Source organism: Passer montanus, unplaced genomic scaffold (assembly GCF_014805655.1).
Source record: "Passer montanus isolate IOZ18808 unplaced genomic scaffold, ASM1480565v1 scaffold35, whole genome shotgun sequence".
NCBI lineage: Eukaryota > Metazoa > Chordata > Aves > Passeriformes > Passeridae > Passer > Passer montanus.
In genome coordinates, this window is record NW_024368263.1 from 4,848,826 (window position 1) to 4,864,272 (window position 15,447).

A 15,447-nucleotide genomic window follows, 5' to 3' on the forward strand; every position below is an offset into this window, starting at 1 on the left:
TGCAGTAAGACCAGTTCTTACTGTTCCCACAAAAGGGAGCTTTTCATATATATCATCTGCTTTAGCATCACCTGCTAAAGGAAATGTTTAGAGATATTTCTACATCCATGTAAACAAGTTAAGAAAGCAGAGGGTGTGGTAGTGATAACCATTTACCAAACCAAGTGAAGATCTAAACAGGCTGTCTTATCTTTTGAATGAGTGATTTTAGGTCATGCAGGTAATGGTGAAATCCCTTCCTTCCTACAGTGAAGTTTAAAATTACGCCTCTTTCCTCAGGGCCAGGTAAATAGGTTGCACCTCTTTATCTCCAGTTTATTTGCACTGGGAGTGTGTTACTTTCCAGAGAAACTGTGGCTAAAAGATGGAAACCAAAAGCCAACATGGCCAAATGAAAGAGATGGGTTCTGACACCAGGAATCCAGCACAATAAATTAACTACCAAAGGTAAAAAAATACTTCATATCAGAAGGCAGAAAAACTGCAGAACTCCAGTTACCCTCTGAATCCTTTTCTATTTGGGTGGAACTCTATTGAAACTAGATACTCCATAGAGAAACAGGCATAGTTTGGGGTTAAATTCAACTCTGTGAAGAAGGCCATTATAAACCAGTATTTAATAGCCACTTATGACATATGACAGCTCAAGCAGTGCATGTTTTGTGCTAGTTCTTTGTTAAAAATCACTCTAGGTGACCCTCCCTGCCTAAATACTTAGGAACAAAAACACATACAAAATATATATAAACATATATAGAATATATAAAATATATAAAGGTTTTGATGTAGCAGACAGGCTATATTTTCTGTGTACTCTAAAAATGTTGAAAAAACAAGATTTCCCTTTGACTCATACAAGAGAGGAGAATACAGACTGCCTTACACATGCATGGCTGTGATGGGAGATGCTTTTGTTACTTCTCAGCTTTTTGGATGAAGAATTATCTTCTGCAAACTGTAACAGTCATGAAACAATTTGTGAGAAAGGCTTTTACATGATGCAGCCAATAAAGCAACAGCAGCAGAAGCTTATAATTGCTTTGGCTGTGTATACTAGAAATGCAAATATAGAAATTGTATAAATGGTAGGGCAGGACTATTCAGCAGTTTTGCAAAGTTTTTGGAACGCACGGAGTAAAATGGAATTACAGTAGTATATAAATGTCTGCACAGCAGTTGAATTCATCAAAATCCCACATCATCATCTTCAAGAATTGTTCGAAGTGCACCAGTGCCACACAGAGACAGATAGAGGAAAACACAATATAGCTGGGAACATTCTCCCACATATGGACACCCATATCAAAAACAAACACTGGGGCCTGAAAACATCATTGCTGGTTTCACTTCTGGCCACATATGATTTTCTGATGTAGGAGTTGTCCTGTTTCCTGGTTTTGTTCCATGCCACAGAATTCACTGGATTGCACGCCACTGGATTCAGTAACAGAAAGGTTAGGTCTTAGTGGGGAACTCATACAGATTTATTTCCATTCTAAAAAACAGGTGGAAGATTGAGGTACATTAATGCCACTGATAGCCCAAATCAGCAAGTTGCCTTGAGGTATATTTCCCACTCAGAGCAGCAGCTAAATAGAATCATAAAATCACAGAACGGTTTGGATTGGAAGGATCCTTAAAGATCATCCCATCTCATTCCAACACTTTGCCATGGGCAGGGACACCTTCTACTAGACCCGGTGCTAAAAGCCCAGTCCAACCTGTCCTTAAACACCACCAGGGATAAAAGCTAAACCTTCCCATACCAGAAAGTCTGGCTGAAAATCAGGTATGCTAACTACTACACCATAGGGTAACTAACCTGAAGCCTGAGATCACCAAGAATGTAGATCAAGTTATGGGCACTTTTGAAACTCCCCGATTGCCCCTGAATATTTTCACTTGAATGGTATTTGGGTCCCTGTTCCATGTGTGGGACTGGATTTTGCTGTATCCAGGCTGCCTTTGGGTTCATGTTCCCAGCTGGCCCAGCAGTGTTGGGGCAGAGCAGTAGAAAATCAGTCCTGAACTCATCCCAGCCTACAGCCACTACCCAGCTGAGAAGATTCTAAAGGACTTGGGTTCAAACTTCAGCTTTTATCCCTAAGCTTAGGGTAATACATGGAAATACAAGTGATAAATAATAACACTTACGTAAACATACATGAAAACAGAAAATAAACTCTGAGAACAGCTTGTGCTTTCTTAGTAATCACCACTCCTTATTTACCAAGAAAAAAAGGTCACATAGTAATGCCTTTTTTGAAAGCTTTTGTCCCTAGAGTAGCCTTGTGAGATAAATCTCTTTTTCCATGAAAGTGCTGGGGAAACAGGGAGTGGTCAGGCAGCTGAAGCCAACTTACTGATGCCATGTAGACAACCACATAATGCAAAACATTGACCCTAAAATAATAGGTAATATGGAGCTGTGATCACTTCAGTCCTTTTGCACAAACAGGGAGATCGTGTAATCTCACAGGCACGTGCCCTTGCTGCATGCTAAACATCAGTTCTTGACTCACAACTCCTCCTTTTTCATACTAGGTCAAAGTCACCTCTGTGCAAACAAGAGCCACAAGCTCTTTCCATTTCACTGAGCCCTATTTCAGAGAAAGAATGGGACTTAAAAGTGAGACAGAAATCTGGTGAAAGCTTTGCTAAAGTAAAGAAATATTTCTGCAAGAAAAAATAAATTGGTCTCACCTCCAGGCCATTGCCTCATATTCCATTTTAAAGACCAGCTCCTCAGCTGGGTGGGCAGCAGAGCTTCACTCAAGGCAACTTAGCCAAGAAATTACTCATAAGGGATCAGCCACAAGAAATGAATTGCCTTGATATCTGGAGAACCAACTGGCTCACTGAGACCATGCCACTTAAATTGATGTTTAAAGAAAGAACAAAAATAAGCCAAAATATTTATATCTATTATATAAATATTAATAATAATAATACATGTAAGATTACTACAAAAAAAATAAAAGAACTGAAATGTTTGCCTAACAGTCTCAGTGGGAAGGTGAGAGCAGGTGATATATGAGCAGATATTTATTATCGTTACTGACATTATTTTATAAAGATGGTACAGGTCAAGTTCTGGTATCAAATTTACATACTGGGAGGAAGTTTGTGAGAGCCAATCTTGCCTTCTGCCAAAATGCTCTCTCCAAAAGTTTTCTGGACTGTGCAAGGATGAGGGTCAGCCTGTATGTCCAAACCAGTCAGCCAGAAATCCCCATGCTCTGCTTGCAAACCAATTGACTGGAACTGGAGAGGACAGCTGACATAAGTGAACTCTTTGTCAAAGAGCTCAGCCACTCGGCAGGGAAGCTAGAAACACTACATTATTCCAGCCTTGTACAGAGGTTACCACCAAATACACTGGGTGGTGCTGCCAGTCAGTAGGTTTGATGACGTCCCACTGCTCAGAGCTGCTTATTTTATTCTAAAGACACAGTGTTCAGCAGGAAAATCTCACAGGAATTAGAATAATAAAGCTGTAATGAAAACAGATTTACAACTCCTGGGAGAAAACCTGCCACTGCCACATTCTGAAGGCTTTAATGCTTGGCTGAGTGCGATAGGTGGTGTCACTGCAGAGGCCAAGCAAGATGCAAAATGTCCCTGCCAGTGGATTCCTCCTGCCTGGGAGCTCATCCAGTAGAAGTTTTCTGTCCCTTTCCATCTTGTGCAGCCCAGTCTGCCACGGGGCAGGCTGCCCCTCCTCTGTGCCAGGCTGCCTGGGCCTCAGTGTGTGCCAGGGCCACACTCACCTGCCAAGCAGCTCTACAGCCCTTCTGGGTTCTTTATAGAATACTCTCATAGGTACAGTCCATCAGGAAAACTGCCCGTCAAAATGTTCATAGACATACAAAAATACACGCGCCCACAGTGTTCAATCTGTGTCCCTGGGGAGCACCCCAAAGGGCAGGCCCTGGCCATCACACCCACGAGCCTGTCCCCGCTCTGGCACCAGGCTAATGTCACACACGCTCCAAGGCACGACCACCGAGACCCCGCCGAACCCGAGTGCGCACGGAGCGCACCTGCAGGGCAGGGACTCCCCCTGAACCCGCCGGGACCCCCAGCCCGCTGCCCCGGCCCCGCAGGCTCGGCGCGGGCGGTGGTGCCGGGGATGCGGGGCCCACACGGCCCCGCCCGCAGCCGCGCGTTCCCCGCACAGGCCTGGGCTCGGTTTCTGCAGGCTCGCAGCAAGCAGCTTTCCGGGTAATGCCATTAAGTGCTGATGGGAAAGCTGCTGGGCCGCAGTGACCCCGCGGAAGCGAGCTTGTGAGCAGCAGGATGGGGAATTGCCGGGTGTTCCATGTGCCACCCTCCCGAGCCCCCTCGGAGGGGGTTTGTGGTCAGGGGAGCGTGTCCCCAAACATCTCCCGAGCCCCGCCCGTGCCATAGCATCCTCTCTCCAGGTGCCCTCCCCACTTGCTGCCTGTCTCCAGAACTCCCTTCATTGATTTTCCACCCTTTGCCCTCTAAAATCAGGAGGTAGTTCAGAAAGGGTTGGAATGAAATTCTTCCCTTTTCGCGTGACTAACTTCTTTAAAGAACTTCCGTAGTTTAGGAACTGACGTGTGATTGACAGTGTTTCCATTCTGACACAGATTGATTATTCAATACTGACTTCTAAATCCATATATAAATATCCTTTTTTTTTAACTGAGTGATCATACTTTCCTCTCAGCCCCTTCTGGACTTCATGCTGTTCTTTGCATGACAATTTTGTATTTGTATTCTGAGAAATCATTTCAGACATGGTGATGTTAGCAAAAACCAGCAAGCATAGAGGGCTGTGCTAAAGTCACAATGGGATGGGGAAAGCCTCTTTAAAAAACCATCACTTCACAGACCTTGGAATTTTCTTTAGTGAGAAATAGTCCCTGTTTCCAGTGTGAATGTGGCAATGACAAGATGAGCTTATCAGTAGGTGCACACAGCCTCGGTGAGGCTGGGGTGCCTGCCAGGTATCCAGGCAAGAATCAGTGAGTTGATGGAGTTCAGGGTGCTGGGGCTGTTCCTGCTGGAGTGGATGAAGTAGAGGCTTTAGGGTCAGAGCTCAGCCCAGACCTGTACATGCATTATGCAGTGAATGAAGGCAAAGGAACTTTGGGAAGCTGGAGGCTGGATTTAGCCAGGCACATGGGACCAGGGAAGCCCTGGTTTGCTGCAGTGGCTGTGCTGCTGTTGTGTGACCTAAGCTGGTGAGATGGAAAGTATCTCGGGCTTCTCTTTCTCATCCTCTTGTGCTTTTATACAGAAGAATTGTAGAGCTAAAAGAACTATTTGAAACAAACAAAAAAAACCCCCTATTTACAGGTGTCTGTCATTTTTTGGTGTAGTGTACAATGCCCCTGTTTTGTCTTTCAGTTGCTTCAGATTGCTGCAAGAGAAGATGAAGTCTAGAAGTAGGGTCTTTGTTTAAAGTTGTTACTGGAAAAATTAGCTTTTGGCACTTACTGAACTGCAGCTCCCCTGTAGCAGCAGTAGTCCAGGAAGCTGAAAGCAGCAATTATTCTTCCTGTTGCCTTCTCTTTTTGCCTTGCCTTTCCACCTCCTCTGCAGGCTGCAGAAATAGATCTGGGCCTTCCTGTTCAGTGCTGCATTCCAAGTGTAGTGTACAATGCCCCTAGATTGGGCTGGATGAACAGATCACATAGAATGCATGGGACCCTTTCAAGTCCAATCTTATGACTCTTCTGGGAAATAAATCTCCTGTTTTGTCGTTCAGTTGCTTCAGATTGCTGCAAGAGAAGATGAAGTCTAGAAGTAGGGTCTTTGTTTAAAGTTGTTACTGGAAAAATTAGCTTTTGGCACTTACTGAACTGCAGCTCCCCTGTAGCAGCAGTAGTCCAGGAAGCTGAAAGCAGCAATTATTCTTCCTGTTGCCTTCTCTTTTTGCCTTGCCTTTCCACCTCCTCTGCAGGCTGCAGAAATAGATCTGGGCCTTCCTGTTCAGTGCTGCATTCCAGCCAAGCTGATTGACTCTCCTGATGACACGCCTCAGAAAAACAGAAACATGTCACTCTTGTTTTTAACTTTCTTACTGTAAAATGCTGTTTTTCTCGTGAGAATAAAAATGTTGATGCCTCTTAGAAAGATGATGAGTGCGTGGGGTTACACAGATGCTGAATAGTTCAGGTTTGAAGCTAGTGGTTGGTGCTTCAGTGAAGCCAAAGTGAAGATGAGTAGCTTAAGGTTCTTGCTCACATTACTGTTTTCTGGTACTTGAAATCCTCATCTTCTGGCGTTGATTTGTGAAGGTGAGGAAAAGAAAATTCATCTATTCACTAACAAAATGTATAATCCTTCTTTTCCTTTCCTTGGGAATGCTTTGATTTGATTTCTACAATGTAAATATTAAATACTGTCATTGTTTTAATGTAGTCCTGAACTGATACTAACAATGGTACAAACATTGCTCTATAGGCACAGATAGAATGACCATATGTTGAAAGTAACATTAAAGCAGGAGATATCCTGTACCCCACCCCTTCAGTGCAAACAGCTTTCTGAAAGAAAATAACTGGTAAATATTCAAGGCTGATATGAGTGCATTGTATGCAAGCGTGGATGTTGTAAAGCATTCTTGTATCCCAGCCTGATGTGTAAGCATAACTAACTTGCCACAGGAATGTAATGCTTCTGGTAAACCTCAGTGTGGGCAGGATTTAGTCCACACTGACCGCTGGAGATGAAAAGGGGACTGTGTTTGTGAAGAAACACGCTCCCTCTGGAACTCCTGATGAAGTAGAAGGGTACTGGTGTAAGGGAAGGAACAGCCATTGTGCAGGGCAGGTCAGCCTGGCTGGATTTACACTTTCATGTATAGATCAAAACGTTGAAAGGTTAAAGACTGAATCTTATGTTGTTTTCTGAGCACTTGCTTTCACAGCTCTTGAGCATATTTGTAATTTGTGCCCCACCTAACTTCCTTCAGCTGTTCTCCCTGATGCAGAGTGCTTCCCTTTCCTGTGTGACTTTTCCTCTCTTCATTCTGTTTCCACAGCAATCAGGACTTTATGAATATAAAATCTTTGGTGGTCTTGCTGACGTTCCCCCAAAATTGTGTGTAGATGTCTACATGGACTTGGATTTCAGAAAAGAGTGGGATCAGTATGTTAAAGGTAAGCTCATCTGGGCAGTGTAAAAGCAAGCTGGAGTCCACATTGATTGTTCCCACTAAAACTTCCCTCAAAGGTATTTTGAAGTTACTGCCTCCAAAGACTTTGGGTCAGACTTAAATATCTTTTGGAATAAGGTTGCACTGTGCAAATACACAAATAAACACTGATATGGAATTTCTAATGTCTCAACAGTATTTATCTTTCCTCTGGAATGAATTCTTTCCATATTGGGTAAGCATATGATTGACATCACTGGTTATGCAGGAGCACCTTGTAACTTCTAGCTGTAATGCTAAGGTTAAATTTTAGCAGATGTCTTGGGGAGAAATGGGGGTGGTACCTTTTGGGCATCTTTGCACATGGCAGTGGAGCAGTGCATCATGGAATAGCAGGTTGGAAGGGACTTCTGGGATCATCTGGTCCAACCTTCCTTGGTGAGAGCACAGTCAAGACAAGATGGCCCAGCACCCTGTTCAGCTGAGTCTTAAAATTTGTCCTTGGGGAGATTATTTCAAAGGCTAATCTCATGGTGAAAATTTTTCCCCAGGCTTCCACCAGTTTGATGCACGATGGAATATCTTTTCCTGAAAGCATGGGTTGTTCTTGGCACCTTTTACAGTCAGGAATGGGTGCATTGAGAGAATGCGTGGTAACTTCAGGCTTTTACAGAGAAAGTAATAACTAATTTAGATAAGTTTATTTAATGTTGTTTTTGAAAAAGGGTGTTAAACCTGGATATCCTATGGTGTTAAAACATCTTAAGTCAACAGTAACAAGGTAGGGGTTCAGCTGATGTATATATCTAGTAATCCATTTGTTTTAAAGATGGGGAACCTTTTCTTTTTGAGCCTGTGCTTGAAGTCAAAGCAGGGTAGTAAAACTGAAAAGTGGTCTAAGTGTTTTGCTGAACAAAGAGCAGTGTTAAAAACCGAAGACTTCTTAAATGTTGTTCTTGTTAGGTTTAGGACAGCTCCACCATGAATAATTGCTGATAATGCCAGTGGCTGCATTGATACAGAGACCCGTAAATTTAACTCATGTCAGTCTTGGTCAAATTTAAGGAGTAGTGTCTTCATTAAGAAGTGTTAATTGTCAAAATGCTCAGTAGCTTTCTTGTAGCAAAAGCCATTTTGCCATTACTGAAACAAAGAGTCAGAGTGGGGACTCAGCATTATTGTATTGGATGTAAAAATACTCTGTTGAGTTACTTCAATAGTCTTTAAGTGCATTTAGGAGAAATGAATGCTTCTTAAATAAACACTTTTTTTTTATAATTCCTTCATAGAGAAAAGAAAGGAAGCTGCTGGGGGAAGCTACACCCTTAAACTAAAAACTAGATAATGTTGTAGAGCTGACATTTATATCCTTACTGACCATGGTTTGTTCATCTGTTAATTTATACTTGTGCTGGTGCTTTAAGTCCAGCATTTCACAGAAATTAACTCTTAGAGGGCATAAATATAATGTAATGCTTTTCTTCCTACTTAAAAAATGATGCAAGCCCACTTGTTTTTTAGGATGGTATGTACGATGAAAGTGCTAGCCAGTGTTTTAAATGTAACCCCAGTTCAGCCTAGGTTTTTTTCTTTCACATTGGGGAAGAAACCCCAGAAAACTTCCATTGAGAGGCTTCTTGCTCTTGGTGTTACTGTTTTTATTCCTTGGTGCTCTTACAGCCATGCAAGTGGCAGTCCAAAGGAGAATTCTTGCTGAACTGCGGGCTGGCATGGAAATAAAAACCTGGCCAGAGAAGAAGTAGCTGCCTTTTTAGCTGAAAAAGCAGCTACTTCTGCATGCTTCCAAATATCCACAAGATGTGGACATCCTGACGCCTGTTTTGTGCTGCACTGCCAGTTCAGCAGAGAAGTTGTGACTGAGCTGTAGAGTGGTGACTGCGGTACCACGTGCTTCTGTGGGCCTGAGCAATACTGAGACTTGCCAGTCCTGATTGCAGTTCCTGATTGAGATCAGACTTCCCAACAATCTCACAGTAATGACTGGCTGTTGAAGCAGTAAGTGCTGCTATGCCTATTATGGATAGAATGGACTTGTGATCTCTTGCAGTGATGCTAAATGAAATCAGATTATTATTAAAATGCACTGTATTCTAGTTTGAAGTGAATGCAGGTGGGATGTGGTTTATGTGTTATGTGTTTTCCTGTGTTTGCAAAGATACACAGGTAAATGAGATAGCTAATAACAGTTGTATTGGAGTTTTTAAAACAGTGTCATGGTGCCTTTGTAAAAGGAAATCTCTGTGGTTAGGAGTGAAAGTTAAGTGAATAATCCAATGCTCCAGTGACCTCTGGTGGAAAACATAAATGTTGTGGGTTATTACAACACCAGGTGCATCCAGTACTGCTTCAGCTGGAGAAGAGAAGCTGTTTTTGTGGGTGACAGCTGATCTGCAGGGCATGCCAACAGAAGCCTGGTTTGGAATATATTATATAGGGAAAGAATCTCCCATCTGGGGCACCGTTCTGGTCTTGTCAATGAGCTTAGCAGTTTATTTTGGCCTCACTTTCAAAAACCTGGCTCTGGGGGATATAGAGCACCTCAGGCACGAGTCTGCTGTAAAGGAAGAGAAGAGCACTGTGACTGTTAAGGTGAACCACCTTTCTGGATCACACTCTTCTTCACCCCAGAGCCTGAGCCAGCAGAGTTCCCCCTGGCTCAGCCCCATGGCTCGTCAGGTCCATGACCCTCTTGGTGGCAGTTGCTGCCTCAGGGAAGGAAGCTGTGCTGTAGGTAGTTTTCAAACTCGATTATGTGGTTTGATTAAAACTAATTTTTCTCCTTCATGCCAGACTACTCTCCAACTGAGTCACTGCCATGTTTTAGGCACTATTCTTAGGTTACTTTTTTTTCATATTCTGCTGCCTTCTGATTTGAGTTTCCAGGCAGACTGAAGGTGGTGTAATGAAGACTCATAAACTGTTCGAGATTCTAGTTAGCTGTTGCATGTATATACTGCTGTGAAATTCCTGACAGCTTTTCCAAAATTCATTAATCCCTCATGTAAGATGTCTTCAGGTGTTAGAAAGCTGCACTCATCCTAGTTCCATGTTAATTCAGTATAATTTACAAGAGTAATGACATGCCTGTGAAAAAGCACATTATACTTGTGACTAAGACTTGTGCAGAACATGCCCAGGTGAGGAGAAAGCTTTGAGATGGAAAGGCTTTGAATGAGCAAACAGTTGGAAAATGAATTTAACTCTGTTTCCCCCATAATTGTTCTGATTTTATGTTCTGGGGTTTTAATTTTTTTTTCTTTTTTTTTTTTTTTCCCACCAATTAATCCAATAGCCACAGAAAAACAGGCCACCTATTTTTCTGTATTTGATTCCTGAACAACCCTGGTACAGAACTTCTTAGTGTCTCTTACTGCTAAAATTCTACATTCATACCAATTTTGACAGGGTTGCATGTAAAATGTGTTTGTGTCTGAAGTCTGAGCAGCTCTTGATACCATCTATATTTCTGTTGCAGTAGAAATTTAAAATATCTAACAGTCTTCTTCTTTCAACCGTAGAACTGTATGAGAAAACATATGATGGTGAAAAAGTAATCTACTGGGAAGTGAAGTACCCTTTTCCTCTCTCAAACAGAGATGTATCCTTTGAAGTTTTTGTTCCTCTTGCAGTTTTTGCCACTTGGTCATCCTGGAATCCCAGCAATGAACTGATTCCATCACTCTGCTGCAGATCTAAGAACTTGCAGTACTTGTGTTACAGGAATATATATGGCATGAAGAGGAGTGTGGGTGCCTCTTCCCACACAGAGCTAGAGCTCCCATAGCTGAGTTACTGCTCTGCAGGATTCAGTCCTGTAGGGACACAAGAAATAACTTGAAGGAGGGGCTATTTGTGATGGAATTCACTTGTCAGCTCCCCATCCCTCAAAGTGACATTGTTTTGACGTGCCTCCTCAACTTGCAGTGCAGTATGTGTATGTCCGGGAGTGCCGGGAGATGGATGTGCATGGGAGGAAGATCTGGGTTGTGTTAGCAAAAAGTGTGGCTGTTCCTCAGTGCCCTGAGAAGCCTGGTATTATCAGAGTTAAGAGCTATAAACAAAGCCTGGTTATTGAAAGCGATGGCAAGGCTGGATGTAAAGGTAAGAGGTCAAGAAAATGTGTGACAGGTTGTGTAGCCAGGGAGTGCATATGCAAAACACACAAAGAGGGGGGCTGGAAATTTTAAGCCAAGGGTTACTTTAAAATGAATGAAACCTTTGGAAATGTGCAGTGCAGTGCACCACTGAGAAGAATCTTTTTTTTTAGCAGTTGGGCTGGGTGGTGAAGAATAATCTACTGACCACTTCCTTCTGCCCTCCCATCTCACCCCCAGTCTGTACTTCTTTTCCTGCCAGACAGTTCAGCTGGGGAGACTCTACTGCAATTTTCTTAGCTCAGCAATGATTCAGGTATTGTGTTTGACAGATGTATAGATTAAAGGGTTTGCCTAGAGCTTGACTTCTGTCTGAGGTCAGTCTTTTAAAGGCAGTCTTATTTTATGAGACAGGGTGCCAGAATGGTTTACAGTAATCTAAATGCCTGTTGTGGCTCTGTCAGCTTCCCGGGGGTTAACAGGGAATGCATGTATTTACTTCACATTTCTCTTCAGGACAAGTTGAATTTTTTGTGCAGAATTTAGAGTAGAATTGTTGCAGTTGGTGCTTCAGTGATGCACACTGACAGTTTCTGTCACTGTGTTAGAGCTGAGTCTCAGGTAACTGGTGTCTGGTAACTTCTCTCTCTCCTCTCTAGTCTATATGTACTATTTTGATAATCCTGGTGGCATGATTCCAACCTGGCTGGTCACTTCTGTCACCGTGTTGAGTCTCAGGTAATGGTATCTGGTAACTTCTCTCTCTCTCTCTCCTCTCTCCTCTCTAGTCTATATGTACTATTTTGATAATCCTGGTGGCATGATTCCAACCTGGCTGGTCAACTGGGCTGCCAAGGTAAGGAAAGGATACAGATAATGATCTCTGGCTAATCTGTTTCAAGCAGGGAATTCACTGCAGTCATACCCATCTTCTATGTTTTGGGCAGAATTAATTTTTTCTGAAACATATCCTAGCTTTTACACAGTCCCATGTTTAAAGTCTAACCATGACAATGGTCTTAGTTAATTGACTTATTTTAATTCCTGTCAAATTCCTTTGGTTTGTCAACCAGGCAGGTAAATTTCTGCAGAATAATCTGTGTTTCAGAGCATATATGAGTAGCCTCAAGACAAGCAAATTTCAATAATGCAGTTTGTTCCCAAAGTGTTCGAGGAATGGCTTGATGCTATGTACCAGATCTTAGACTTGTATCTTAGACAATTGTAAATTAGATCTTAAAACTGTATTTGTTTGAAGTCCTTGATCTATTTAATGGGAATTGTCATCTTACTTATGGTTTGTATTGATTTCATTATGCAAGAATAACTTTTCTGCCTTTCTCCTTACAGAGTGGTGTGCCTGCTTTCTTGAAGGATATAAAAAAAGCTTGCCTTAATTATTCTAAGAGCACAAATTGATCTTAATAATTTAATTCCTAGCTCTCTGCTCTTACAGGAGCAGATGTTATATATCACACTGGATAAAATCTACCTCTAATATTGGAAAGAATGAAAGAATTTTATTTTAGTTGATTTATGCCTTGAGTTTTATTAAATTTTTTTCTACTGAAGAGCTGGCCACTGGCAAAGTAGCACCAATATCAGCTGCAGCTTTTGAAAGTACTCAAGTTTAACCTTGTTCCCCATGCTTTGCTTGTGCTGGTTGTCAGGTGTCAACTAGAGGAGTTCTGTGCTGGATATGTTACATCTTTGCACAAGAGACAACAATCTTACCAGAAAAATATCTGAACTTAGACTGCAGATTATCTGCATGTGTTATGCCTGGATCTGCTTTTGCTACCCAAGTTTGTCATTCTTAAACTCTCTGCCTGATATAAATCTGAAAAATGCTGAGGGATGAGGTAAATCACTAGAAATGTGCAGTAGGAAGTCTGTGATGCTAAGGTCCCTTAAAAATCCAGATGTGAAAAGATCAAGCCTAAAGCCTTGTATTCACAGCTCTGTACTTCTGTACGAAATGTAAAAACCTTTAGCTGTGTCCAGCTAGAAGAAAAAGGAGCTGCAAAATACTTCTTGCATGTCTGATTTAAGGGGAACAAGTTTTATCTTCAGAGCCAGTAACCTTACCTATAAAGCAGCTTGGACACCCACTTGAAACTGGAGGTAATTTTAAACCTTGTGCCTGCCACCGAATGTGGATGAGCTTGGTGTGGAACTTGGGCTTGCTTGCATTTTTAAATTTCATGCTGACATAAAGGCTGGATATAAAAGCTTAACTGAGCAGGAAATTAAATTTCCAGCACCTTTTCTGGGGGGTTGAGGGGGTGGGGAGGAGGGACAGGGAGTGCATAAAAGAATGAGAGGACATCATTCTCAGGGATTTAAAATATTCAACATTTTTCCTAAATCTAATTCTGTTTCTGCATAAGTCTGGTAATGGAGTAGGTTTGTGTTGTTAAAAAATAAACAATTGAAATGATGCCTTTACACCTTGTGTGAATATTCCCAATAAATTATTATTTTGTCCAAGTAGTTCTGTCTCCTAGTTTTTCTGTCTCCTAGGTTTAAGAGATCCCAGGCTGGGCACAAATGACAGGCTGATATAATGAGCTGCCTTACTTTTAAAGGATTTTGAAAGAAAAGTTGGATTAGAACCAAGCAGGATTCTTGTGTTCTGCCAGCAGTTCAGGCATTTTTCAATGTTTGACTTTGAGACTGTCACTGGATTGAATATTACAGTGTTACACAACATGATAAAACAAAGTTTTAGAAGGAGACTGAGGATGAATCTTCCTGGAACAATGATGCAGACTAATTAATTTCCAGTTTCTTTCTGAACAAAACTGATCTCTGTGCCACAATAGTCCAAAACTTACCTGTAATTGTAAACCTACCTTAAAATTTGAATTTAAATATTTACAAGCAATGTGTACCTAGTAAGCTGAGTATGTGCACAGAGATTAATCATGTACAAAAGAGGTCATTTTTTCATTCTTTTTCTCCAATCTAAGTTTGTTTAGTCTTTAAGGAAGTGAAAGCAGGAGGAAGACTGGAAGCATTTTATAATCATGAATTCACTTTGTCTTAGTTCCTTGTCACCAAAACAGGGTATCCATGTGTGTGCAGTGTGCTGAGACACAGGCTGAGAGCTCAGGAGGCTGAATGGCTCCATTGTCAATCCGGCTGAAAATCTGATTTCCTGCACACCCTGCACTGAGCGTGTAGAATACACAGCCTGTGCTCACATATCCATGCTGAAACCATTGCACAGGCAGCTTCTTGTGCTATACACGACTTTCTAAATTAAAACACATTTGATTAAACAGCAGGTACTAAAACCGGCTTTTCCACTGTTTACAAGCAACTAAGCAATGATGTGAGATGAAAGCAACATCAGATCTTGTCTATAGTTCCCTGTGGGCTTTTAAAATAACATAAATATGCAGTGACACTTCAGTTTAAGTCTGGGTTACTGCACCCATCTTGTATTACCAGGGAAGAAAAGTTCCAGCCTGTGTGATGAGGCTTCGTATTTGGATGGAAGATTGTGACTAGAAAGAGTTGGTATTTTCAGTCTTTGGATGTAAAGACATTCTCAAATAATTTTAGAGCATTATTAATGACTGATTAAATATTGATCTTCCATAAATTATACATGTATCATTTGAGCCTTTCTGGATAGCTTGAGCAGGAATTTACCTGCAGTGAAAGTTGTTAAGTCACTGTGCATTGTGAATTCTGGTGCACAGGGCTATAAAACATGAAACCCCCTTCCCTTGCTATTTGTTAATGTAGCACCTCAAAGTTGGTTTTGTTTCACCAGCTTGCCTAAAACTGGAGTGTAAAGTTGGTTCTTTTACTGATCTGTTGTAAGCAAACAATTGTTTGAATAAAAAATGAATTAACATTTCTGTTAGGTGATGACTGAGCCTCTCACCTTCTCTATCCCACCCCAATTAACAGATTGGGAGATATCACACTACAGATTAACAAGGACTAATGAAGTTTTCTCAGCAGCCAAATAGAACTAGAAAAATGCTGTAGTTTCAGTCAGCAAATAGGCATCTGCTCCAGAGTGCAATATCAGAGTTTGCATAAATCATAATAAGCTTTGGATCGATTCTTATATAGAACTTCTGTTCTAAATTTAGCAACTCTTACTGAAACATGTTTTGGCATGTTCTTCACAGAAAGAAGTTGTGGTTTTTTTGGGATGAGTGGCTCCCCATCCCCTGTTTC

General features: G+C 41.7%; 1 protein-coding gene across 1 annotated transcript; it reads left to right on the forward strand.

Moving 5' to 3' along the window:
• The first annotated feature begins 5,664 nt into the window (after positions 1–5,664).
• On the forward strand, positions 5,665–13,740 carry LOC120505648 (phosphatidylcholine transfer protein). The gene is made up of 5 exons (XM_039716377.1): positions 5,665–7,136; positions 10,672–10,751; positions 11,083–11,254; positions 12,036–12,103; positions 12,598–13,740. The coding sequence occupies exons 1-5, from the start codon at positions 6,875–6,877 to the stop codon at positions 12,664–12,666; spliced, it is 651 nt and encodes a 216-aa protein (XP_039572311.1). The 5' UTR covers positions 5,665–6,874; the 3' UTR covers positions 12,667–13,740.
• The last annotated feature ends 1,707 nt before the right edge of the window (positions 13,741–15,447 follow it).